The sequence below is a fragment of the Bos javanicus genome, chromosome 15, assembly GCF_032452875.1.
Source record: "Bos javanicus breed banteng chromosome 15, ARS-OSU_banteng_1.0, whole genome shotgun sequence".
Classification (NCBI taxonomy): domain Eukaryota; kingdom Metazoa; phylum Chordata; class Mammalia; order Artiodactyla; family Bovidae; genus Bos; species Bos javanicus.
Genome location: NC_083882.1, coordinates 81,399,275 through 81,426,947, shown reverse-complemented (window position 1 = coordinate 81,426,947; position 27,673 = coordinate 81,399,275). Strand labels below are relative to the sequence as shown.

At 51.9% G+C, this 27,673-nt stretch overlaps 2 protein-coding genes across 3 annotated transcripts; one reads left to right on the top strand and one right to left on the bottom strand.

The window, feature by feature from the left end:
- Positions 1-289: 289 nt before the first annotated feature.
- On the bottom strand, positions 290-22,626 carry ZDHHC5 (zinc finger DHHC-type palmitoyltransferase 5). Of its 2 annotated transcripts, none has more exons than XM_061381566.1 (12): positions 22,540-22,626; positions 18,482-19,670; positions 11,049-11,170; positions 6,931-7,088; positions 5,623-5,795; positions 5,381-5,483; positions 4,736-4,827; positions 4,191-4,323; positions 3,642-3,765; positions 3,236-3,348; positions 1,933-2,789; positions 290-1,529 (listed from the first exon to the last, which is right to left on the bottom strand). In XM_061381566.1, the coding sequence occupies exons 2-12, from the start codon at positions 18,583-18,585 to the stop codon at positions 1,364-1,366; spliced, it is 2,145 nt and encodes a 714-aa protein (XP_061237550.1). In that variant the 5' UTR covers positions 18,586-19,670; positions 22,540-22,626; the 3' UTR covers positions 290-1,363. The 2 variants fall into 2 exon arrangements, with proteins under 2 accessions (XP_061237550.1, XP_061237551.1); XM_061381567.1 differs by lacking the exon at positions 22,540-22,626 and adding an exon at positions 21,937-22,021.
- Positions 22,473-27,667, top strand: LOC133227127 (basic proline-rich protein-like). Its single transcript, XM_061381585.1, has 2 exons — positions 22,473-23,055; positions 23,755-27,667. The coding sequence occupies exons 1-2, from the start codon at positions 22,473-22,475 to the stop codon at positions 23,772-23,774; spliced, it is 603 nt and encodes a 200-aa protein (XP_061237569.1). The 3' UTR covers positions 23,775-27,667.
- Positions 27,668-27,673: the final 6 nt, after the last annotated feature.

Sequence of the window (27,673 nt, the reverse complement as noted above, 5' to 3'; positions counted from 1 at the left end):
CCAAAGGAGCTTTTACCATCCAGAGAAGATTCTGTTAAGGGACTGCAGGCAAAAGTCAGAGCTCTCTAAACTCTGAAATTACAAGTTTTGGTCGTTAAAAGACTTTTTTTCTGAAACATCCAATTAAATCACTGAAATAAAAACAGGATCTGTCTTAAGTGGTTCTCTTCACCACAGCCCTACTTAAGGATGGGCCCGGACCAGAAACACTTAGAAGGTCGTCCTTGTAACTTCCCATCAGAGATCAGTCACCCTGCCTTAAGCGCACAAAACAACGCAAGTCGGCGGGGCTGGTTAGATCAGGATTTCTTTTTATTCCTTGTTGGTTTAAAATGGCTAATCAGAATAAAAAATAAAAGGGCCTCTGTCTGGAGGCTGGGGTCGCCCCTGTTTTTGAAGGTGAGAACCCAGGTATCCCCTCTACCCAGCACCATACTGAGGTGGGCAGGGGGGACCCCCAAGGGACAGCTGGAGGGGCCTAGGCCTGCCGCTCCTTCTCTCCATCCCGTTTTTGGCATGTGATGAGAAATATTGCTTTTTGGATTCTTCTTTCCCGGCCTTGGGTTCAAAAGTGACGTTAACCATGTGAACGGGGGAGGAGGGCTTTGAGGGGCCCGCTAAAGAAGCCTGCTCTGCTCCCTCTCCCCCAAGAAGGGGGGCTACCCCAGTATTGTTGCTGGAGCTCCGCCAAGCCCTTCTGACCACCCCACCACCACCACCAGTCAAGGGGCTGAGGCGCCCTCCTCCTCTGACAGACCCTGCCCTGCCTCTCCTCTCCCTGGGTGTCTCTCCTGAGCACCAGCACAGGGTGCTGTGTCCTTGGACGGGAGCTGGGACCAAGAGCGGGAGCCGTGGGGAAGAGGAAGACCTCAGGACGTCTCCCCTCTTCCGGCTGGTCTGAGGAACAGGAAGAGTAAGGGGCCCCGCACACACCTCCCTCCCTCATCTGCCCATCCCAGGATAGATATATAATTTCTTTGATATTTATAATATATATATATATATATGTACACACACACCTGGTAACGCAGAAGAGGAAAAAAATAGAATCCGTAACAATAATAAAAAAAATTATTTCTGGTTTAAAAATGATCTGGTTCCCTCCAGGGCGAGCAATTGCACAAATGTCCACTGAGTCTGGTCCAGGGGGTGGGGGAGGGGGGGGGTCTAGAAAGGTGAAGGGGGGTCGCCACCCCAGTCTCGGGGCCCCCACGCTCTGACCCCCCAGCCCCCGCATCTTATGAAACGCCCCTCTTCCTCTCGGAATCGGCGGTTTACACGTGTCCGTGCCGGGGAGGGGGCCCTTGCGGAGGGAGGTGGCCCTGGGGGCCCTTTGGTGCAGGTGCAGAGGAGGGGGCCGGGCTCACACCGAGATCTCGTAGGTGGTGCCCCCCACCCCCGACACCTTCTTGACGCCTCCCCTCGTGGGGCTGCTGAGAGGCGGCTGGCCCGGGCCAGGGGTGGCTGAGCCTATGCTCTTGGGCTGTCCGTTGGATTTGCTGTAGGCGGTCTTGAGCTGTACTTCATCTCTGGGAAGTAAAGGAGAGCGGGGTCAGCGTACAACACGACACAGCAAAGGGATGCACTTTGAAACAGGTTGAGAGAAAATGCAGTGCTCTCTACATACACCTCGCTGACCCAAACACCCCCTTTCATTTTATTGCCCCGTTGACAAGCTCTCCCCTAATTATTCCTCCTCCCCAGGAGCAGCCACACTGCTCACTTCCTCTCCGGCAAACAAACTGCTTTTTAGGGAGATGAAACTAAGGGAAACGTCCTCTCCTCAGCCTTTCGAGAGGCGAGGCCCAGGGAGGAAGCAAGAGGAACGGGAATGCAGGGCTCTCCCCAGGCAGGCCGAGCCGGGTCCGCGCGCTTCAGGAACCCCGAGGCCGCCTGCAGGCAGCGTACTGGAGCCAGGCCGAGGACACTTACTTGGGCGTCAGTAACGGCTGCAGGGCCACTTCCTCCGTCTCCGGGACGCCAGGGGGGGCCTTCTGGCTGCTGTAAGACACGGAGCGGCCCAGGTAGGGGGCAGGCAGGCCTGGTTCAGGGGAGGCGAGTCCCCGGCCCCTCAGCCCATCCGGCTTGCCGAACCGGGGGGCCACTGGGCGTGCCAGTGGCGTCTTGCCCAGGGGTGAGCGCTTGGAGTCGTCGGAGGAGGAGCTGGTGCGCGGCGCGTGGCCCGAGCCGGGCGTGCACTGGACGCCCGAGTCCCCCAGGCCCGGCTCCTCCTCGCGGCCGGGCGGCGGTGACTGGCGCAGCAGCTTCTCACGTTCCTGCAGGGAGGCCACGATGTGGCGCGATAGGTTGTCGTAGCGGACGGGCGAGGGCTCGCGGGGCGCCGGGCCACCGGGCGCCAGGCGGGGGTGCCGCTCGGCCTCCCGCTGCTGGGCCAGCCGGGCCGACAGGAAGGGAGACGTGTAGCCCAGAGGCGGCTCTGGCTCCGGGCCCGCCTGCACAGACTCAAAATCGGGGCTGTCGGAGGGCGTGAGCAGGCTGTCGTAAGACAGGCTCCCGTTTCGCGTCTGGTTGGCCAGGCTCTTGTAGGAGGTGGAGGTCGTGCCCTCGGAGCGGATGGACTGCAGTGGGCCCAGCTCGAAGCCCGTGCCCTGGGCGGACTTGAGGCTGGAGGAGCGCGAGCCACTGGACAGCGGGTCAAAGGGGAAGCCTTTGCCCAAGGTGGGCGAGCGGAAGCTCTCAGGCTCCAGGCTTGGCTCCGAGCGGTAGCTGGGCTGGCGGCTGCTCTCTGCGATGGAGGGCGGCTCCTTCAGGCTGTCCCCGCGACTCAGCTGAGGGAGAAAGCAGAGCTGGCTCTAGCCACCCTTCCCGCCAGACGCAAGGCCCCAGAGCCCAAGGAGTCGTCAAAATCAGTGTGTGTCACGCACCAGCAACATGCTTAGAGTTCACCTGCATTCCCGTTTAACCCCCGAGGCTCATCTCTGATTAGGAACAGCAGGGAGTGAGGCGCAGACAGGTTAAGGAGCGTCTGCAGCGGCGGAGCTGGGCTTTGAGCTCAGCTGAGGCTGTCCTCAGGGCCTCATGGATGGGGCCACAGGGGCCCCTCTGGGGTGAAGGACAGGCAGCAAGGAGACTCAGCACCACCAGTGCCGACAAGGAGCAATACGCCTTTGCTTCTCTTCTCTCCCTTTCGGTGCTTCCTCCCCTTCGCCCGTCCCCGTTTTCCCAGAATGGGTGGCCTACATTCCAGCCCTACTTCCTCGCGAGCACTCAGTACCTTGGCGCTGGATGAATGAGGCATGGCGGCTGATGCGCTGCTGCTGCTGTAGCCCGGCCGGTACTTGTACATGGTGGGTGTAGGGGGGCTGTCCTTGCCCAAGAGGCTGCTCTCTGCAGGAAAAGAGGCCCAGGGACATACACGAGTGTGCTGAAACCAAGACTACAGACTCAGCCAGCCCAGAACCAGAGTGAGGGAGTGCACACACACAGCTGGGCGTGCACTCTGGCGGCACACGCACGCAGCAGCCCCACCACGGCCCAAGCTCCGTGGGACCCCTCTCCCGCTGTCTGCAGAAGTGGTTCAAGCACCGCCTTCTGGGTTTTCTCAGTCACAGCGCAGCGGCCTCCCCCAGCCCTCGCCCGTGCCATCTCTGGAGTGATCTCACTCCTGCGGCCACACTCACCCTCATTAGCGGCCAAACTGAGGTGTGTCCGTAGCCCCGTGTAACGGCTCAGGTCCGGCTTAGGAGGTGGGGGCGGTTCTGCATCTGCTGACTGGCTTTCTGTTACCTCCAGGCTGCCTTTAGACTGGAGAAATGAGGCAGAAGGGAGGGTCAGGGCGACTCGAAGTACAAAACGGGCGGAAGGAGGGCGGGGGGCATCATCATGTGCTTCTCAACTAGGAAAGGAGAAACCAGTCACTCTGGGGACGGTGCTGGAGAGAGAGGTTTTCCTCAACAAGGGTTTCATTCTGGCATTATTTCCACCAACTACTTGTTGAGCTCCTGCCATCTGTAAGCTCTATGTTAAGTCCTAGAAAGGCTTGCGGAGGAATGGACTTAGTTTCTGTTAATGAACTTAAAATGCAATGGGAAAAGTAGTTACGTATTTAAGTAACTCCAAAACAAACCAGAAAGTGATAAATATGGTAAGAGATTTAAACAAAGCAAGCTTCCACCTCTGCCGTGGAGGCGGCTCCCCGAGGTGCCTGGCGTTACCCCCTGCTCCCCTACCTTAGTCCTCCTCAGCTCCCCCTGGATGCCATTGTCCATGATCTTCACGGTTATCTGACCGTCTGACACTTCGGGCCGAAGGAAGGGCGGTCTGATGACAATTGTCTTCTCTTTCTTTGGTCTCCCCAAATACCTGAGTGTTAGGAGTGAGAGGGCTTTTATTCAGTCATTTAAAAATATCTACTGGCTGCCGACCCTATGGAAAGCACTTTTACAGATACAAGAAAGAGTCCTAGCCGGCCAGGGGAAAGACCAGAATTGAACTGATTTCTCTGATTCTATGGAGTACAAGACCGACAGCAAGACCAGGCCTCTGGGCTGACACAACCAGCTCGAGGCACGCTGGAGTAAATCTCATTCTCGCCTCTCCAAAGGGAGTACCATCTAAAGAACGCACCAGACTCACAGGGTCTGAAGGTCGGCACTTCAGCACTTCCCGTTCTAGGAGAACCTGCCCTAAAAGGCAGACCCCCACACCAGAGCCAACCCAAAGACAACGGACGTGTGTGACCGAGGGTGAGCACTGGAGCACGGGGCAAGTGTACCTGGGCGCTGGCGAGCTGCAGAGAACACGGCTGACGTTGTTACAGCAGCCATTGGTGAAGGGGTTCACGCCTCCCCGGAACTTACCCGTGACCTGGACGGAGGAGAAAGGACCAGGTCAGTCAGACAAGGGCACCGTGACCTCCAGAAGCCAACACACCGTCGGCGACAACTTACTGTGCACCCACTACTGGGAGACCTAAGAATGAGTAACATACAGTCCTGCGTGTATGTTACAAAGAAGCGCGTCTTTGTGCTGACTGCGAATGGGAACTCTAGTCGGGGTCGTCAGTTCAATTTCTAGGTCCACCTCACAGTAGCTACCTGACCCTAAACATCAGTTTCTTTATGGAAAGTGGGGATCTCTACGTACGAGTAAGCAAGTCCCATTAGCTACTACCACGTGCAGGGAAGGAACTACAAGCTTCCTGAGGGCCGGCCCAGGTCTTCACCGTTTCTACTGGCTCAGAGCCCAAAGCGTCCAGTACCGAGGACACAGTCTATAAATGCTTATTAACTAAGACATGGCTTGTTCCCATGCTTACATGAGGAACGTGGACACCTCATCACAAAAAGTATACGCTAATCCCTGGGCTGAGACACAAGCCTGCTTTCCCATCACGGCCTCCCATCACGTCTCCTCCTACCTGTTCATTGGTGGTGCGTCCCCTGGCCACCAGCACCACATGGAACCCCGTGAGGCCAGCGACCGGGATGAAGAACAAGCCAGCTACACACATCACGGCCATCCTGAAGCCAGCGGTCAAGGAGAGCAGAGCCCCATGGTCCGGCCCGCCCCGGGCCCTGCTGTGGCCGCCGTCCCTAGGACCCCCGCCACCGCAGACCCCCGCCCCGAGCAGTCCAGCGACCCACAGGCCTCAAAGGATACGTGACGGCCGTGCGGACCCCGGAGAGCTCCTCCATGTGGTAGAGGACGTAGAGGAGGCCGAAGCCAAACACGCCTGTGATGTGGGCCGTCAGGGAGAGGAGGAAGAGGAAGAAGTAACGGTAGTTCCGGCGGCCGATGCAGTTGTTCACCCAGGGGCAGTGGTGGTCGAACTCCTGCGGGTGGACAAGGCAGGCTGGGGCCACGGCAGACAGAACTAAACGCTGCTCTGAGCGATGTGTGGTCACGTTCACCATTTAGTTGCAAAATGTAAAAACAGGCCCCTGCAGCTTGTCTATCGCTCCGTAGGGCTTCCCAGGTGGGAGAGAATAGTAAAGGACCCGCCGGCCAAGGCAGCAGGCCTGAGAGACACACGTTCCACCCGGGGTCGGGAAGGCCCCCTGGAGAAGGAAATGGCAATCCACTCCAGCGTTCTTGCCTGGATCATCCCATGGACAGAGGAGCCTGGGAGGCTACAGTCCAAAGGGCTGTACAGAATTGGAACGACTGAAGTGACTTAACACATCAATCTGTAACAAAGACCCTCCAGAGGTTGATCAAAGGCCAAGGCCATCTCTCACAGTTTATCCTATGGGACCAAGGAACTCTGACAGGCACAAATGTCAGAGGCTTGCAAATCCATTAAGATTTTTCTTTTCTTTTTTTTAAAAAAAAAAAAGGCTCAGAAAAAAAATCTAGTAGGCAACTGCTTATAGCCAAGTAAAAATGGACTGGGAAAAGGGTTAAAAATAAAAGACAAGGAATGCAGAAGGACAGAAAGAGAAATATAATTGTATAATTTGTTTTGTGTGTTTTTAACTTGAAAATTGCACATTTCTTTTTAAATTTTTATCTGAGTATAGCCGCTTTACCGTGCTGTCAGCTCCTGCTGTACAGCAAGCGCATCAGCCATGTGTAGCCATGGACCCCTTTGTGTGGACCCCTGCCCGCTGAGGTCACCACAGGGCACTGAGCTCCTTGTGCTGGATGGTGGGTTCTCATCAGTTACCTACTGTAAAAGGTGAACGCAGCAGCATGATGGCGTGGGAGACAGAGCGAACACGGAGCCAGGACAAAGAAGCGAGAAGCTGGGCCAGGGACGGAAGGCCAGAGCTCTGACTGGGGGTGGGAGAACCTGTGCCTGCCCACTGGGGTACCGCCCGCAACAGGGCGCCTCTCACACGTATGTGGCTGCCAGCACTCTGGCAGAGCGAGAACAGCCCCAGGAGCCGCCCTGGGCCAGAGCCCACAGGACCCACCCCGATTCTTCGGGCAGGCCGCAGATGGCCTGGGCGTCCCGCCGGCGCTCACCTCCACGCAGTTGTCGCAGACGCTGCAGTGGGAACAGCGGGGAGGCCGGTAGAAGCGGCAGGTGGCGCACCATTTCATGCGCACCTGGATGCCCTTGATCTCCACGGTTTTGTAAAGGGGCGCCCGGAAGTCGTCTTCTTTGTCTTCATCCTCTTCAGCTGTAGAGAGGAAACGTTCCTGAAAACACGGCTGTGCCGCAACTGTACTAGGCACTGGGGACGCAGTGACACTGCCTTCAAGGAATGCAGTCTAATGAGAGGGAGGCCAGGGACCGGCAGCTTGACGCTTCGAGATCAGCTCTACATACACCACCGTGGAAATGAGGAAGTAATTTACACTGGGGAAAGCGGTTAAGAGGATGACTCAGAGGCGGCTCCGATATGGATAGGCTGGGATTCTTGGTTTACATATTATGAATATATTTCAAAAGAAATATATGACTTACATATCAAAGTACATATATAATGAGTCTGCATAACAGCTCAATATTTACAAGTACACGACTGAACTACAGCAATCCAAACGGGGGAGGAACGAACTAGCATGAGCCTTCTCTCCATGCACAGCCCCTTGTCAAAGGCCTTCCCCTGATTCCCCATACATGTCTGTACTGTTCTTGGTTCCAGACACTGTCTTTCCCTGAACGCCCTTTCAATTCTCAGCTATCAGAAACTCATACAGCAGAAAGCAATACAACACTGTGAATCAACTGTGACAATAAAAAACTCACCACCCCACTTCAAAACTGAAACATTATTTGCCTTCATCTACAGTAGGCAATTTTCATTAAATTATTAATCTAAAAAAAAAAATACCTGTGGGAAGGAAAAATTAAATAAGTGATGGTGTAGTAATTATTAAAGTTTTCAAATTTACTGACTAAGGGAAATGCTAACAATGTAACTAAGTGAAAAAGGACAAGGTAAATTACTGTACAAACTAAAAGATCCCATTTTGAAAACAAAAATAGACACGCATGTATGTGCTACAGGTGTATGGTATGTATAAACATTATATGTGTAAGTCTTCAAAATGCTGACTGAAGGAAAACATATGACAATGTAACAGTAGTTATCCCTGGGCTGTGAAATTACAGGTGACATTTATCTATTTGATGGGCTTCCCTTATGACTCAGCCGGTAAAGAATCCACCTGCAATGAGGGAGACCTGGGTTCGATCCCTGGGTCAGGAGGATCCCCTGGAGAAGGGAAAGGCTCCCCACTCCAGTGTTCTGGCCTGGAGAGTTCCGTGGAGTCAGACACGACGGAGCGACTTTCACCATCTATTTTATACTTTCTACATTATGAAGGTTCTACTTGTTTAAAGGAAAAAATTCAAATGCTACTTATTTTGAAATAACTGATTCTTCCACACCGTCGTCTATCAGAAGTGAGCTCTTTCTCTTCTTACAGTTCTACAGTTTTTTGATTACTCTTAAAAGTCACCAGTGTATGTATCTATGTAAATGTCTTCCCTATCTTCCCTTCTAGACAGAGCTATTTGAAAGCAAGGACCTTAAAAAAAAAAATCGCAAATGACCATAATCATCAGTAAATATTTGATAAATGACCATTAAACACTTGGTACAGCAGCCTTCCTTGGCGTTAGGATCTCAAAGCACCTCCTGTTACGCCCGCCTTTGACACAGAAGCCGCAGAGCACGGCGACACGGGCTTTGTGAGCGGTGAGTCTTAGACACGCCTCCCCACGCTGCAGCTGCTGCCCAACCCCAGCGTCTCTCATGAGGTAACCGCAAGTGTGAGAGAAAGTTAGACGCCATCAGCAAAAACCGCCCGCAGCCACTCCTCCTCCCTCATCCCAGCCATGCTGGGCCTCACTCTCGCCTCCTGTTCCAGAAACAGCCCAGCTCTGTGAGCAGCACCCTTCCGCCAGGAGAGGGGAAACGCTCTTCCTCCCGGTCACTCTTCAATTACCCACTTCCCTCAACTTCAGTCTCTCTCTCTTCTCTGGCTCCACCTCCTCATACTGCTGCTGCTGCTGCTAAGTCACTTCAGTCGTGTCCGACTCTGTGTGACCCCACAGACGGCAGCCCACCAGGCTCCCCCATCCCTGGGATTCTCCAGGCAAGGACACTGGAGTGGGTTGCCATTTCCTTCTCCACCTCCTCATGCTACCAGCATGCTAATGCCTTCTGTATCACAAAACAAACGAGACCCTTCCCTCTCACCGAAGACACTCCACCTTCTGCCTTCTCTGCTCAACTTCCTGAAAGAATAACCTTAATCCTCGAGGACGATGCTCCCTCATGTTCCATTCCCTGGCTTACGAACCACTGCAGTTTCGGTAACTTCACTGTCTCTCTCCCACATGCATAAACACACGATTAAAACTATTCTTGTTGGGAATTCCCTGGTGGTTCAGTGGTCAGGACTCAGCGCTTTCGCTGCTGGGGCTTGGGTTCAATCCCTGGTCAGGGAACTAAGATCCCCTAAGCTGCACAGCAGGACCAGAAAGTAAAGATTCCTGTGTGTGTGCTGTATCTTTTTGGCCATGCCATGAAGCTCTGCAATCTTGGTTTCCCAACCAGGGACCGACCCTGTGCCCCCTGCAGCGGACACGCAGAGTCTTAACTACTGAACAACAGGGGTGTCTCAAGCAATTCTTACTAAGATCACCAATTTCTTAATTACCAAAACAACGGGCAACTTGGAGTTCCCACACCGCTCAACTTCACTTCTGGTAACGCCAACCGTCAGCTGTGTCGTTAGCTCCCTGGGCTCCCACTTTGTGCATTTCTCCTCCTGCCTTCTCTTCTTGCCCAGCTCTCCTCAATGGCTCCTTCTCCTCTGCTCATTATTAATCGAGGCTGGTCAGGCTGACACGCGCTCCTTCCTAACCTCATTCCACTTTCTCTAGACAGCCTCACTCCTGCTGCTGACAGATCTACGCGACTGAGGACTCTGCCACGAGCCTCACTCCTCAGATGCGACCGGGTAAACTGCACCTGACGATCCACTGAAGTGAAGTGGAATGGAGTGAAAGTCGCTCAATCGTGTCTGACTCTTTGCAATGCCACGGACTATATAGTCCATGGAATTCTCCAGGCCAGAATACTGGAGCAGGTAGCCTGTCCCTTCTCCAGGGGATCTTCCCGACCTAGCAATTAAACTGGGGTCTCCTGCATTGCAGGTGGATTCTTTACCAACTGAGCTATGAGGAAAGCCAGAACGATCCATTAAGTATCCCAACGTGTCTAAGATGCTCTGTCTTCCCTCCAAAACTGCTCAACGTTCCTGTAACTTGGATCTGAGTTCATGAAAACCAGCATCCAACCTATCTTTCAAGTTAGGAACGGTGGAACCACCCTAGACAATTCCTTTACCCTCTCACTCTCACCTAATAAGTGATTAGTCGTGAAAAATTCTCCTGGGTCTAAATCTGTAAATCCAGCTTTGAATTCAAGTTCATCTGGTTTGCATTATTGCAGTAGCCTCCCAAAAGGTATCTATTTGTTCTTACAAGAATTACTTTTGTGAAAGGAAATCTGATCCCATGATTCCTCTTGTTCAAGACCTCTTGCTGTCCAAAGGAAGAACTGTCATCTGTGCGACATACAGTCTTCCACCCTGGGCTCTGGTTTACCTCCGCCCCCTGGCCTGACCCTGCACTGTCTTCCACCCACCACATTCTGTGTTTCCCGGTCACAGTTCAGTCACACGCTGCTTCCTCTGCCTAAGTGCCCTTCCCTCCCATCCTCCACGTGGTAAGATCTTCTCTCCCCACCTCCAACAGCATTTCCCCAGCTTACCTGGGCAGGATAAGTGCACCCTTTCCAAGGTCCCACAGAACCTTGTTCATGCTTCCGTTACAGGTTGTATCACAGTGTTACTCTCTGATTTATCTTAGATATTATCAAAGCTAGCAATAATGCCCAACCCATACGCCTGAAATAAATTTCTGCTGAATGAGTAACTGAAAACCAGAGTTGACCCAAAGTGGATCACAGGCCTAGAAGTTATAAAACCTTGACATGCTTTTCACCATTAAACTACAGGAGTATCCCAAAACGCAAGACCCCGAAGGCCCCAGACCAATCGTGTACGCCAAAACTCATTTTTCTCAAAGGCAATTCCGAGAGAGAAGAGGGAGATCTTACCTCGAGGGAAGACCCCTGGGTCCATGAAGGTGGCCATGCTGAAATTGGCCAGCACAAAGAGAAACACCACCGCATTGTAGACGGGCACTGCAGGCGACACGGACAGGCTCAGCCCTGGACAGCTGCACAGATAATAAACAGAATGAGGGGCTGCCTCGACACTCAGGACAGCGGCTGTATAAAAAAACATAGGTGTGTGCGCCCCACACCTATATACACATCTCGTGTGGCTCACCTTCGCTGTCTCAAATTATCTTCATCCTCCCCAACAAGTGGGTCTAGTTTCCCAGGGAAATGCTCATTTTAGATCAAGGTACAAGACTCATAAGCCCTTGCACTGAAGTCTGTGTTCTTCAAATTCATTCCTAACCTGTGGATCGCCCACGTGTCATGGCCTCTGTCCTGACCTCCTCTTAACCAGGCCCAGGAGCAGGGACTAAGAATGTAACCGACACCAGCTGCAGTCCTGCTCTGGGACACCCCGAGGCCCCTGGCCCCCAGCCATGCCCCACTGACCCGCACGCTGGCCCAGAGCAGGGACCACCACCTGCCTCGCTGGCTCCAAATCACTCGCCACTGCTTAAAGTTTCTTCAGATCCATTATAGATACAAATCTGTATCAGATACTTCAGAGAATTTTATTCAACTAGAGGCTAGTTCTCAGGGTAAACAAAAGGAAACCACTCATAGATAAGGAAGGATACCAAGACCCTGAGATCAACAAATGAAGCAGAAGCGTGGAGGAGAAAAGAGAGAGAGAGAGAGAGGGTATCAGACCAAAGTGGCCCTAAATCCTGCAAGGAAAAGCAGCAGGCCACATGCATCGAGTACTCCAAGTTCAAACCACGAGAAGGCTGTAGGGAACTTCTCCTTGACACCAAGAGTGAGCTGGGCGCTCAGCTTCCGTCAGGACAGAAGCCTCCGGAATGCAGCCCGCTCACCCTTCCCCAAGGGCGGTTCCTGCAAGTGTCAGGACAGCTGATGAGCTGCCTGCCGGGTCCCTGGTATCAAACGCCCTCTCTCCCGGCTCAGCTCAGCAGAACTTCCCACTACAAGACAGTGGCTGAACACCCTAATCTGCTCTGTGGCTGGGAACTTAATCTCCAGAATTAGGCCAGCATCTGTCCCTGTCCCCCTTCACCCAGAGCAGCCGGAAGGAGAGGAAGAGTTCGCTGAAGGAAAGGAAGAGGCGCCAGCAGGACAAGACAGCAAATGACTCCGGAGACTTAATCCACGGCAGGCCTGGATTCTGCGGAGAGCGGATCTGTCTCCATCCGAACAACAAGCACAGCCCTGAGTGGTGATCCAGGACGTTCAAACGAACGGAGCTCCTCGGTGAGGAATAAACCAACGACAGGGCTTCCCTGGTGGCTCGGCAGTACAGAGTCCGCCGCAGACGCGAGAGACGTGGGTTCCATCCCTGGCTGGCAACATCCCCTGAAGGACGACATGGCAAACCATTCCAGGATGCCTGCCTGAGGAATCCCGTGGACAGAGAGGCCTGGCGAGCTACAGCCCACGAGGCTACAAAAGACTCGGATGCGACTGAGCAACAACACAACATGACAGCAAGCTAACAATAAGAGGCCACGCTGGTGGTCACAGAGCCCCTCGAAAGCCTCCACCACCACCATTTACTCAAACTCCATTTACTGTCACAGAGCCCCTCCCAAGCCTCCACCACCACCATTGACTCAAACTCCATTTAGCCAATCATTAAAAAAGACTGAAGCAAACATTCACGATGTGCCAGGGTGTCTTAGGTAGTAACTACCAGTTAACTCTGCCTCTCTTGATGGGCCAGTACCTACTTGGGAGACAAAACCATGAAGCTAGAGCCAGGGCAGTGATTTCAAGGAAAAACAGACCTCCAGTAACGGCTCTAGTTTTATTCTGCCAAAGTCTCCTAGGAAGCCTCTTCCTCTGGGGGCTGATTCAAAAAAGTTGACCCCACACCTTGGCAGGGTTTGGGGTGGAACACAAGCAAGAAGGCAGAGTCTTCACACAGCCCCACCCAAAGCTCGACCTCCTAGGCTCCTCTGAGGGAGGGAGAGAAACTGAAAACCAGTCATCCAGGTCAGAGCCCCTCCCTGCTTCTTAGCTGTCACTTCAATTTCCACCCAGGGAAGAGGAGAAAGGGTGACTCACTTGACTCCTACAGCCTGGGAAGATAATTAGAAGGGGAAAAGGAATTAAATCCTTAGAACACTGAGGTCTCTGTGATTTAAAAGTCTCATTCCTAGAACTGGCTACTGTGGCCTCTGGAGCTTCGGAAACAGTAAGGGTCCTTCCGTCTCTGAGTGAAACTACAGTGGACAGGGACACGCCGGCCCCTGACAGAGGTCAGTCTTTCTGAGCCCATTCTTTCCTCAGTTTCTGCATTTCCAAACAAAGCAAATCGCTCCATTCCTAGGACATCCTGCCAACCACCAGCCCCTGGATAATGAACTTCGCCCCTTACAACCTTCTGGATATCAACCCCTCCCAGCTGAAGTGTATGACCCTAGAATCAAGTTCCCATCTCTGTTCCAAAATAAAAAACAAAAGTTCCAAAATAAAGCCGATCCCCACTGTGGCAAGGATCTAGAAAGGATGCAAATAGCTCCACGGCATGGGCAAGCCTTGCTCCTAGATTCAAATCAAAGACTACTGCTTCCAACCTGAGCACTCCAAGTCAGGTACCTCCCACCAAGGAGAGGCCTTGCGAGCAGGGCCTGCTCCTGCCTGGCTCCAGGAGGGGCTTGCCATTGCTACAGTACTTTGCCAGATTCCTAGGTGACCCCCTCAAGTGGCCTGTCTCAATCTGCTGCCTTTGATGGGAGGAGGTGAGACCTGAGCTGAGGAGCTGTTGGGGCTCGTCCTCCGCCGAAGGCGGTAATCACAGAGCTCCGAGCGCAGGGAGTGGCGTCACTCAGAAGGCTGGCTGACTCACGGGTGAGACTCCCAGACCTACACCACCCCAGGGAGAACAGGTTCTTCTGCCCGCCGCTCCAGCACTCCTGTTTCCAAGGCCAAATAAAATTGGAGCTGCTGCTGCTGCTAAGTCACTTCAGTCATGTCCGACTCTGTGCGACCCCATAGACAGCAGCCCACCAGGCTCCCCTGTCCCTGGGAATTCTCCAGGCAAGAACACTGGAGTGGGTTGCCATTGCCTTCTCCAAAATTGGGAGGATGGGTTTCAATACTCACAGTACTGAAAATCTGTTCCCCAGCCCTAACTCTTCCATATATATATATATAATTAAATTCCTGGTGAAAAAACTAAAGTAGGAGTCAAGAAGCTTTGGATTTCAATCCTGTCTTCATCAATGCTTTGCTATTGTAGCCTTAGGTAATTTACAGGAAACTCTGCAAGCTTGTTACGTCAGCTACATCATACAGATATGAGAATGAAAGAGACAATGTCTGAGAAGAGCTTCCAATTCCTTTTAAACTAGCTGGCTTAGTATGAGGATTCACAAGATAGAAGCAGCAAACAAAACACATTATTAACCATCTCCATCATCATCAATTATCATTCCAGCCCCACCTCCCTCCCTAACTGCACTTCCTCGGTCTGGATATCAGATTCAAGAACACAACAGAAGTATTTGCTCCTAAAGCACAGGTCTATGCATTCCTGCCATGCCTAGCACCTACTCCGAGCGTATGCGGAGTGTTCCTTGGTGATGAGGCAAGCCTAGAAATAACATCCCACTTCTTGCCCGGGGGATCCTCAAGATTCCATGGAAAACAATCCCTTCCCTTCTAGGTGGGTAAATTTCTCAGGAAACACTGGATTTGTCCTGTCTTCTCCAGACTGTCAAGCAGCCGAGTACAAGATGCAGGACTTGGGCATGTATTCCTGGATGAGAAAACAACGTGGGAAGGAAAAGAACCACCACTGCTCAATTAATGCCCTACATCACGAGGCTGCTCCCACTCAAATCAGGTGCCAGCACCTCTGCAGTCATGAGAAAGAAACCCAGAGGGAGTCACCAAGGTTGCCCAGCTCAGCCGGTGAGACGCTGGAGGGGCGAGACGCAGAGACAGGAAAGGCGGAAGCTCCTCCACGGCTAGGGCCTTGGTAGGACCAGCACGGGTTTCTGGACAACCCTGACTTCCCTTCCTGCAGAGGATGACTCGCGGCCCAGACTTCACCCCCATGCCCGCCCCACCGGTTTTAGAAACAGACACCTCGGACACTGGCTGACATCCCACCACAGCTCAAGGAGGCTTTAGAGGATGCGATTCAGGGACTTATTTCTAATGGTATTGCTAGGAGCCCTAAGGAGGTCTCAGGGTCCCCAGGAAGGCAAAGAGGAGATACCCAGGGTCTGGAGCTCTATGTGCCAGCCTCTCTTGAACCAGAGCAGTCCTATCCTTACACTTTATATACTGGGTTCCACAGAAGAGCTCAGTGGGGAAAAAAAAAAAAAGGGCATATTGCTTAAATAAACTCTCTAGGTCAACTTCCTCATTATACAGAGAAGACAGAGGCCCGCAGCAGCTAACCAACTTTACCAGAACCAGCTTCCCCAAACAGGGCTTATTCCTCTCCCCTGGAATTGCCCGCTGCCCATCACAAAAGGAGACTCAGCAAAGCCAGGTGGGGTCCAGGCCGGTGACCTTAAATGCAGGGTCTATTACCTAACCGGGACCGGGAGGTTCCTTTAGCAGGCCCCCGACTTCCCAAACAGTGGCAAGAGTAAAGAACCACAGGGTCCCCGATAGCTCCTGCTTGGTTTCAGTGCTGGACAAAGGCTGTAAACGAGAGGTCACGGGGGAGACCTCAGCAGTTCCAGGCGAGCTCCTCTGGAGCAGAACATCACGTCTTGCTGACCACACCCAACTGCTAATTTCTGCTCAACGCTTTCCCTGCTTGACAAAGAAACACGGAGGGTGAACTGTGCCTAGTTCTCCACAAACTACACCTGCCAATCAAGAGGGCTCCTCCTCCTCCTCCCAGGCCTGTAGGCCCCAGAGGAGCTCTCACCTGGGGCCTGCCCTGATGTGAGAACAGCCAGCGGCAGCCGGGTGGGGGAGTAGGGTGGTGGCAGGGGCCAACTCGAGGCCCAGCAGGAGCTGGTTCCAGAAGGGCCTTCCTCCAGCCTATCTGAAAGCAGTCTTTTTCAGGTGTGTATGTTTTAAATGGAGCACTGAACCTCAGAAGGGCTGGGGCAGTTTGGGAGAAGAGTGCTACCTCGAGCCAGGCACCCGCGTGCGCAGGCGCTGCGACGGTCAGATGCAGAGGAGGAGAAGAGCGCTGCAGAGGCCACGAGCACCAGGGCCCTGAGACAGACAGGGTGTCCATCACGTCCCCATGAGGCAGGCAGGGGCAAACCCGGAGCGCAAAGGCCAGCCAGACCCGCGTCCCGAGGAGACTGCCGGCGGAACTCGAGTGAAGTCTTAACGTGCTTCTCACTTAGGGTTAGAGGCAACAATGCAAGTAAGAGTCAAGCCTGTCCTCCAAAACCCTTTCTCCTGGAGCTGAGACCGCAGGGAGTAAGGAGGGCCCCTGACTTTTCTGGCACCAGGCAACAGGAAAGTAGGTTAAACAGCTTCAACTATCAGTTGAGAAAATGCCTATGTCAGGACAACTCTTTGTGGCAAAACTGGTAGAACCAGCCAAACACTTCAATGGCTCCAGAGGAGCAAATTAAGACCGAAGATTCTGCTTGCCCCAACTCAGGAATGGATGGGTTGAAAGAGAAACCACAGAGCCAGTCCCCAATCTCTTCGCTCCCCAAAGGCTTTGCCTCTTAAAGGAAACGACTCCCTCTCCCATCAGGTGGGTGGAAGGGTGTCAGATTAGTCTTGAACCTGCCCCTCCTAGCAGCACCACAGCTGCAGCAAAGACACTGAGATCTCGTGTAAACACCCTCGGTAAAAACACCGACTCCACGCAGTGGCCGTGACGGCAGAACCCAAACAAGCCTGACACCGAAGACTCAGCCCTCCGTTTTGGAAGGCGGGGTTGAACCCGAGGGACTCCACAGGTGTGCTCAGGCCGAAGGGCCAGGCCCAAAGAATCTGTGACCTGTCTGCTCTGCCAAGGGTGAGGTGGGAGGCGGGATGATGCTCATACCTTAGATAACAGGTTCATCCTTCCCTTGTTTAAAAACCAAATAGAAAAACACTGCATTTACTTTACTTCTGCACTATTACTCTTTTGGCCAAACAACCCAGTTCTGAGAATTCCTTTTGGCATCAGAAGCTCTATTTGGAGGGAGGTGGTTCCTTCCCTCCTATCACAGACTTAATTTCTGTTCTACTTTCTCCCCATAACAGTAACTGCCCGCTTCAGTCATCCTTCAATGAGTCCAAACTGCTTTTATTCCCGATCACTCCAATTCATCTTCTTCTTGCCAGCCACCTCACACTGGCTCTAACCAGCACCCCACAATTAGGTTTGAGCCTGAATCACGGCAGAGTCAACACCCCAGAAAATCTAGCATGCTCTGATTGTTTCAAGAGCTACAACTAGAACACTAACTCAATGACTCAACAGTTTAAGGCTCAGAAGCCTGGTGTATGTTAAATTATAAACAGGTAACAGCAAATACGCTTGCCAGGTAGTTGGCAGCTGAAGTAACAGGGAAAAGAATGAAGACAAATCACTCAGATCCCCTCCAGTAACAAGCAGATGAACAAAGGCTGAATATCCTAAGTGGGAAGTCTTTCAACGCCAACTGCTTTTCCTAAAAGGACCATGGAATGGGAGAAATGCCTGCCATCCCCTTCAGCAGGAGCCGAAGTAAAGGAAGCCTTCTAGGACTCTCTTCTTGACCTGCTCTTTCCCAGTGGCCTTCACTTCTCCAGCTTCAACCCTAAGAAAACCAGGGCTTCCCCGGGGGCCGAGGGCCGAGGATTCAGTGCCTGTACCGTGGGGCCTGGGTTCGATCCCTGGCCAGGGAAACATCTTGCACGTCACACAGCACAGTTAAAACCACACCCACACCACAACGGAAACCATCTGAGCAACACTAAAGGCCAAAACCGTCTCAACTGCAGACCTTCTAAATCAAGTCTGAGATTATCCAGGACTCTGAGTCCCCACAATCGCAGATCTGAGCTTCAGTGAACCTGGGGAAAAGCCACGACTACTTGACGAACCTTCCGTCGAGTCCAGTTCTCTCACAGAACTGACTGCTGAGGCTGCTTCATCCTCTCTGGTGACTCCCTCCCACCTCCTTTCTAGTTCAGAATCGTCTAATGATGAAAATGGGTAGGAAAAAAGGAAGACATCTGTGACTCCAGAGGAAGGGAGGCGGGGAAGGCAGAGGACCAAGCAGAGAGCCTTAACGCTTCTCACCACACCTCTGGGTTTCCCTTTACCTGTGTTAGACCTCAAACACTCCCAGTCACTCAGCGTTGCGAGTAAGGAGCCCAACTCAAGAGGAAACATACCCCCTCCCCTCCCCACCCCACACCACTGCTGGGAGGAAACTCACGTAAAGGCAAAGAAGAGGGTTGTGGCTCCCACTAAGAAGATGGCAGCTGCCGAGACGGGAACATACTTGCTGGGTTTGAACCTCTTTGCAGACTCTGCGGGCATGTTGGAGCTCTGCTGGGAGATCTGCCCTGCCGCATAGCACAGGCCCACACAGCGGCAGAACAGACCAGAACACGGGACAAGGGGGGGCCACGGAGAGCGGAGGACCGAGGAAACCAGGGACACAGAAAGCTTGGAACCACCACCCTTCCCCCTCCCAAATCAACGCAAAGGTCAAGAGATCTCCAAGGAGGGAAAGCACATGGGAGGGGGAAAGGTGACTCCAGATGACGAAGAACCAGCTCCCCAGAGCAAGGCGGGAGGAGCGATTAAGAAACACAAGCGGTACAGCTTGAGACCCGGAGACACACAGGAGGCCGCACACATGCAGAGGGCCGCAGGTAGAGAGCACGGGCGGCTGGGCAACAGCGCATGGAGGGAGGCAGGTCCTCCGCAGGGAAGGAGGGGAGGAGGCGGGGGAGCACGGAACACCTCTCGCGAGGAAAAGTCTTCCGAGGAGACACCAGGACCACCTCACTCCCACCGGAGGGTGAGCGGCCCCCGAGAGAGGTGCCCTGTGTTTCTACTTCAATCCAAGAAGGGACCTGGGGCCCCTTCCAGCTTTAAAGAGAACTGTCGTCACTGCAGTCCTTGTCCCTCTCAGGCGGTTTTCTCCACGCCACCACTCCCACACCTTGACTTCAGGGCTTGTCGTCTGGCAGTGGCAGTCGTGGTTTAATTTTATTTACTTTCTCTTGATGGCTAAAGCTGGGCAGCAGCTGTTACAAGGTTGAGTTGTAAATCCTTTTCTTTGAAGGGGGGAGGGAAAACAGAGCCGAGGGTGTGCACGGGCGCAAGCCTGTCCGTCTTCAGTCTCTTCTCGTTACTCCCAAACCCTTCAAGGGCTCTGTTTCCTGCAGAGTTCATGCAAAACTGAAGGGAAACACAAAATTCCCGAAGCCATGTTCTTCCCAATAAGCAAAATAAAATGAAGAAAATCAATTCCACTTGATGATATGTTTGGAAGGTCACTGTGGATGAAAGCAAAATTCCCAAGAGGTCCCTGTTTCCAGGTTAGTCAGTGTCTCTGATCTTCTTTAATCTTGGGCTTTCTGGATACAGAGTTCAACTAGGTTATGGTGCCTCACCTGGAGAAAAACAAATACCTTGATCAGAGAAATGTTTTCACGGCATTTCTTAGGAACACTGAGGCTAAAACCCCATAAGGTATCCTATTAAAATGTGCCCTCTGAAAGAAGATGATTTTCTACTTCACTATGTGTATGTGGGAAGGACTCCAAACTGGGAGGACAGTGGGCTCGAATTCTTCCCTCTTCCAAGCGCTCTTCATTTTGAAGAAAGAAAACCATGGCTTCACCTGGCCTAAGAGCATCAGAGAACCAGCTCTCGGCACAGAGGGGGCCCGTCCCACCTGACACCAATGGCAGTAACAAATACCAAGAATATCAAAATCGGAAAACAAACAACAGCACAGCAGAGAAGGGCGGTCCTAGAAAAGAGACTGCCCTTTGAACAAAGAGAATATTTATTGCTACAATGAAAAAAGTAGGGCAAAATTAGGACAGTCAGGCTCATTTCCTTTCTATGTCTCTCTCGCTCTTATCCTTCTATGATTTTAGTCACAACCTTAAGAGAGGCAAAAGCTGAATTTCTGGTCTTCTGAAATAACTCACAAAAGGACCTGGATGAGAAATGTCCCTGCACTGAAAGGTGAGATGCCCTCTAGGAGAAACTGAGGCAACCAGAGGGGCTGGTCTTTCTCTTCCCAAGTCAACAGTTTTCTGCTCCTATACTGGCCTAATAGGAAGTCAAGGGACCCCACCTTCCCTGATATGATTAAGAATAGCAATTATTTCTCTTGATGGTAGTAGCAAAATAACACTTTGCATTGTATGGGATGCTTTTCATCTAGTGATGTCAAAGCACTTAACTCACATTATCTGATGACACAGTTCCTTATCCCACTCCATAAAACTGAAGGTTAGAGAATGCCTGAAGCCGTCTACTAAGCAGTCAGGTTCAGAACTCACAGTTCACAGGCCCCCTCTGCCAAAGCAAACCTTTCCTACCTTTCTCATCTACTACACCACCTGTCTGCTGAAGACAACTTGGAATCTGCAGACCAAACATTTTACTTAAGGTTTGTTTTTTTTTTCCCCCATCCAAGAGGTGTGGTATCTCCCTAATACCAAAGACAGAGATGAAAATATCAGAAGTTTTGAATAGTGAAATATGAATGTACCCTGGAATCCATCACTTCCTCCTTTCTATGGCATAGGAGACAAATCTTCCTTCAAGATGCGCTCATGCGCTTTCTCACTCACACACATAAAATGTTGTTTTAGAGGGCCACACAGCATTATTAGAATAGAATGATTCCTACAGGAATCAAAGCCAAACTTTCTGAATTTAGGCCTCAGTAACTTTGTTAACAGCAAGGAGCAAATTCTTAGTTTGCACACAGTACTATTAAACTTCTCCCTCAAAGCCTCAAAGATTGGAGAAGATAGAAAATTGCACTGCTTATATTTTATCTAGGGTAGGATATCATTTAGATACCATATGTTATTTCAGATTATATTTTTCTGACAGGAAAAAAGTCACGTGGGCTAGTATTGCCAAAGTAATTCAGAGTCATAAAAGGCCAGGCCATTTGGGGAGGACAGTACTGGGAAACAAAAGTGATCAGCCTAAGATATTTAGAGGATATATCTTAGAAGTGACAAGACAAAACCTAAGGAGACACTGGGTCTACTAAAGACACACCAGGTCAGAGCAGAAGGATGTTCTGTGAGTAACTGAGATGAGACTGCAGCGTGAGTGTGGTTCAGCAGAACCAGCAGTCTGGACCCACACTAGTATGACCAAGGTGGACAGGCACGTGTGTGACACCGCCAGGCAGAGTACTCTACGGAAGGCGACCACGTATACTGTGCTGTTTCAAGGCTTCAGCGAAGTTTTAACACAAGTACCTCCTTAAAGGGGTGAATGGACAGGACAGCAAGACTGAGGGCACAAGTCCTGTTTGTTAAGATAAAGTGGTGTAACAGTATAATACTGCAAATCCGAATACAAAGTTATCAGTACGTCTGGAATAATCCACACGTCAAGATACCCGCTGAACAGCCAAAGAGGGGTTTAATATGGGTGTGATCTTTATAAACCGAGGTAGCAAGGTACCTGGCCATACTAATCTTGTATTAGGTGGGTTTTAACGACTAGGTGATACTGACTACTCTGAAGAGATTTAATATTGTACAAAGGGATCCCGGGATTAAAAAATATTAGGGGAGGCGAATATAAGGTCAACCTAGACAAGATGGCAATACCCAAGAAGCGAAAACGCCAAGGCAGAGACGCTGTCTAGAGGATAACATATATCTGATCCCAAACCTCCTTCCAGAACTTTTACTTCTCATTTCGACGTCTCCATTTGGCCAGGTCGGTAAACACTTTCAACCTTCCTGCCCCACAGGATTCCTATAGGCAAAATAATGGCCAGTGCAGTGGAGCTCCCACTTGTGAAAAGTACAAAGTACTGGGAGCAGGGAGCTCCAGGCTGGTGGGGGTAGGGATGGAAGCGGGCGGATGCGAGGGGACAGGTAACAGGATGAGGCTTGGACCACAACAAGGGTCGGTAGAGCGGGGAGAGGGACTCGAGCCGCAGGGAGAGAGCGGAGCCCAGTCCCCACCCCGGGGCCGGGACGCCGAGGGTCGCCGTCCGGGGCAGGATCGGCCCACAAGGAGGACCGGGTCGGCGGCCGCAGGGGCCCGGGTCCCCTCACGACCCGGCCCTGAGGGAAGCCCCGGCCTCTGCCGGTCGCTCTTCTCCGGGGCCCGAGGGTCCGGCCGCAGCCGGAGGACCCGGCCCGGACACGGAGCGGGGACTCCCACCGCCTCCCCTCCTCGGTCCCCCTTCCCTAGAGGTCATGCTCCCCTCCCACCCCCGGACCCCGCACTTCCGCTTCCGCAGAGGCCAGCGGCCCCGGCACTCACCCGCGGCCAGCTCCGCGTCGCCGCCGCCGCCGCCGCCTCCCGGCAGTGCCGTCCGGCCTCTGAGAGGCAGCGCGCGGCCCCCGCACGCTCCGCGCCCGCCCCGCGACGCGCGCGCCCGCCCGGCGACGCTCGCCTTCCAGCCGGCGCGCGGCCGTTGCCCTCAGGGCCGGGTCGCCCGCCCTCTCCGCGCTCCCATTGGCTCCAGGCGCCGGGCGCGCGCGTTGCGTCTCGCGCGGGGCGCGTTTCTCTCATTCATGCGGCTCACGCCGCCGCGCCCGCCCCCGCGCGCGCTCCCATTCACCGTGCGGCCCCCACCCCCACGCCTCCCTAGGGCGTGCGCGCTCACCCCGGCGACCGCGGCGACCTCGCGGCCTGATTGGCTGCGGGAGCAGAGCGCCGCGCCACGCGAGAACACACGAGAGCGCGCGCGCGCAGGGCCGTCGGGCTTCGCCGGCGACTGCCCGGGGAGGGTGGGCGTACTGCGCGGGAGTCAGAAATGGGGGAATGGTCGGGCAAGTAGGTCCCCTTTTCCTGCGTCCCGCTTTCCGCCCCTCCCGTATAGACGCAGAAAGCCTCAGAAACAAAATATAGTTATATTTGTCTTCTGAAAGTTCTCAAGAACAAGCCGCCACCCTGCCGTATTCCCCAAACCCCCCCACCTCAATAACTGTGGTACCAGCCAGACAGGCTTCTGAGGTAACCAATCACCCTCGGGCCCTGGCGTCTTCCTGTTTCAGCCCCTCCGTGCATTGGCCAACCCCCGGCCACCCCGCCCCTTTTTGATGGCGAAAACTTTATTTAAAAAATCGATGTCACCGTCCCCAGTCCGCGAGTTCCCCGGTACCAGCAGAGGTGCAGGATGATGGCAAGACCTGGGCTGTCGCTTGTGCCTGGAGGGTCTGCCGCGACTGGAAGACTCAGTTTAGAGGACGAGTTAGTTAGTGTTAGTTACTCAGTCCTGTCCGACTCTTTGTGACCCCCATGGACCCCTCCAGGCTCCCCTGTCCATGGGATTCTCCAGGCCAGAATACTGGAGTGGGCAGCTGTTCCCTTCCCCAGGGGATTTTCCCTTCCCAGGGATCGAACCCAGGACTCCCAAGGATTCTTTACCAGCTAAGCCACCAGGGAAACCCATGAATACTGGAGTGGGTAACCTATCCCTTCTCCAACGGCTCTTCTGACCCAGCAATCGAACCGGGGTCTCGTGCATTGCAGGCGGATTCTTCACCAGCTGAGCTACCAAGAAGGGCGAAGCTCCAGCCAAAGATCCGGAGAGAAGAGAGAGGAGAGCGGGCAACAGCCTTGGGGCCCCAGGGCCACCCGTGGGAGGGGACGCCGGGAGTGCGCGCGGAGGCAGCAGCGGTCCCTGGAGTAAGAGTTTCAGTTCAGTTCATTCACTCAGTCGTGTCCAACTCTTTGCGACCCCATGGACTGTAGCCCACTAGGCTCCTCTGTCCATGGAATTCTCCAGGCAAGAATACTGGAGTGAGTAAGCCCTTCCCTTCTCCAGGGGATCTTCCTGACCCAGGAATCAAACCGAGGTCTCCCACATTGCAGGCACATTCTTTACCATCTGAGCCACCAGAGATATGTGTATATGTATAACTCAATCACTTTGCTGTACACCTGAAACTCAGTTCAGTTCAGTTCAGTCTCTCAGTCATGTTAGACACTGCCCCAATGGATGGCAGCACACCAGGCCTCCCTGTCCATCACCAACTCCCGGAGTCCACCCAAACCCATGTCCATTGAGTCGGTGATGCCATCCAACCATTTCATCCTCTGTCGTCCCCTTCTCCTCCTGCCCTCAATCTTTCCCAGCATCAGGGTCTTTTCCAATGAATCAGTTCTTCACATCAGGTGGCCAGAGTATTGGAGTTTCAGCTTCAGCATCAGTCCTTCCAATGAACACCCAGGACTGATCTCCTTTAGGATGGACTGTTTGGGCCTCGCTTAATTGCCTTAGTGTTTCGCTGTAGCACAGGGGCTGGACGACCCCACGCCTAACCTTGGGCAGTCCGGAAATACAGGCCAAAGGAAGGAAAAGGTTCTCCAGAAGGTGCTGCCCATGGCAAGCTGCTGGCCAGTTCTGCCTAGATCTCAGCACCATGGTTTGCCCTATTTAGTCCTACACAGCTGTGAACCCAAGAGCAAGGCCCAGTGTTCTCTCCTGATTTAGCTCAAGGCCATTTTCTGCTCTGGCTATTACATAATAGTCTTTCAAAAAAGTGTTCCACCAGCCAGTTCTCTGAAGCCAAGGTTTCTCACCTGTGAAGTGTGATTCTAAATCCTGCTGTCTGTCCTCGGCTTTGGTGTCACATGTTGCTGCTTTAACTGCTCTGATGTTTAGAAGCTGAGCGGCAAGGGAAGGAGAAGGCCTGCCTTCTGTTTTCTGAGGTCTAGCCTAGTTCCTTTTCTGGCATGGCATGTGTCAACAGGCTGTAGTTCATTCTGGCTAAAGGCTTCATCTACCGTTTCTTGCAGCACACTGGAGAGTTCTCTTAATGACTGTGTACTTTTTAAAAATGCAAAGTTTTTAAACTTTCTACCTTAGGGTAGGTAAAGTTAAGGTGTTATTAGAGATAAAATATTTATTTGTAGAGGCTTTCCTATTTGTAAAACAGCTTAATTTGTTTCCTTAGGGAAAGATAAAATTTCATTTATCTGTATTTTTCTTGGGTTTGTTGTCATTATTTTTTGGCTGTGTGGCACACCTTGCAGAATTCTGGTTCCCCAGTCAGGGACCGGGCCTGTGCCCCCTGCACTGGAAGTACAGGGTCTTGACCACTGAATGGTCAGGGAAGTCCCTTTTCTTGGACTTTTAAGACTTCATTTCTCCAAGTTCACAAATTAGGCATTTTCCTTTTCCCACTTTCAACAGTCTAAGAACCTATAAATTGTTTTGTCTCTTGGCTAGACAGTGCTAAATGGGAATGAGCATTGGACAGCCCACTGACCAGCCACATACACTGAACTCCCCTAGGACACTGGATTACTGAACACCAAGCTCTTAGCTGGATGAGTACTGACAGTGGCATAAACTATCCCAGGGTTTAGAGAGAGATTCCATTTTCTTTTCCAATTTTCCTTAGAATTGTGCAAGATATTTCCTGGAAAGGATGTTTAATAGAACACAAGATTTAAATTGATAGCCACTTCTGAAAAGTATTGCAAAATCTAGACTAAAACAATGAGATATCCAGACCACCAAACTTCACGTAAATTACTTTGCTATGTATGTCAAGTAATACCTCATAGTTTCTCCTGGTGTAGTTTATCGGTATTTTCAAAGTATCTGTACTTTTTTATCCTCTCTCCCAAAGTGTCCTCAACCTCAGATCCAATCTAGATGCCCAAGTAAAAAATGTGGGTATCATTTTTGATATCCACAATCATATCACCTTTGATTCCACGTGCTTTTCCGTACCACCCCCATCAGCAAGTCCTGTCAGTTTTACCTCTGAAATCTCCCGAGGCAATCTACTCAACTCTCTCTGCTGCCCTCTTCTGAATCATTAATTCTCACGCTGACCCTACCTCAAAAGTCCAACTTGTGTTCTTGCTTCTTTTCTTGCCTCTATAATCCATTTTCTGCCCAGCAGAAATCTTTTCAATGTAAATTAAAACATGCCATTCCTGTGTTCAACCACCTGCAATGGTATGAATTTTTGTGCCCCGCCTCCCCGCAATTATGTTGAAATCCCCAATATTAGATGAAACCTTTGAAAGACGCTTAGATCATGAATGTAGACCTTCATGAATGGGATTAGTGCTTTTATAAACAAGGCTCCAGAGAGTTCCCTGCCCCTCTCACTCTGTGAGGACACAGTTGAAGCAGGTAATCTGCAACTTCGAAGAGAGCCCTTGGCAGAATGTGACTATGCTTGGTTCCTTGATTTTGGCCTTTCCAGCCTTCAGAAATCTGACCATTTTCAGATGTTTGTAAGCTACCCAGTCCGTGTTTTTGTTGTTGTTCAGTCCCTAAATCATGTCTGATTCTCACAATCCCATGGACTGCAGCGCACCAGGCTCCTCTGTCCTTGACTATCTCCCAAGAGCATGCTCAATTTCATGTCCATTGAGTGAGTGGGTAGGTGATGGTATCTGACCATCTCATCCTCTGCCACCCTCTTCTTCCTTTTCCTTCAATGTTTTCCAGCATCAGGGTCCTTCCAATGAGTCAACTCTTCGCATCAGATGGCCAAAGTATTGGAGCTTCTTACCTCTCTCCCATCGTTTCCCACTCTTCTTGGATTACAAAAGCCCTACACTATCTGGTCTTTGCTGCCTCCCACCCCGGCCTGAGTTTTTCCCTCTCCCCTTGATTTGCTATGTCACTCCCACCATGCTGGCCTTTCCCTTCATCCAACACACTCAGCTTGCTCCTTTTAGGGTTTTACACTGCTTCCTCCACCAGGAAGATTCTGTCCCCATTGCACACAGCCATTCAGGTCTTAACTCAAAACGTGTGCTCAGAAGAGGCCTTTCCTGACCACCTGATTTAAAAAGCCTCCGGGCCGCTCCGCCTCCTATGGCCCAATCTTAAGCCTCTCTGCACAGCACCTCACTTTTTATGTTTACTGTAAGCTCTGCAAGACTCTGTCCATCTCATTCCCCCATCTAGAAAGGTCCCTGTCACACAGTAGGTGCATGATAAAAATTTGTGAAAAGAATCAATGGATAAGGTCATCATGATACTTATTCAATAATACAAGTCCAAACTAGGGAAACCAATTGTTTGCAAGAGATCAAAGAGATGGGCTGTCCCGGCTTATCACCTGGAAGCTCAAATGTATTTTTTGACTTGGGATCTGATTCCAATTAAACAGACAACAGGACAGAGAGCAGAGAGCTGTAGCTGAGAGAAAACGAGCTATCTCTGGATAATATCCAATCTGAAATCTCACCCCAAGTTTACCACCATCTGTTTAGTTCCTTATATTAAACCCATCACTGACAACAGATTTAGGATCTATTCACCCAAGTGCAGAGGAAAAGGAAACCCATCATAAATATTCACCTGCTTAGCTCACAGGTGGGCTCTTGGCTTTCTTCTTCTCTAGGCATTCAGTAATACATCATTCCAATAATATTTCTACAATGCTTAGGGGGAAAAAAACCCAAGCTTTAAAAA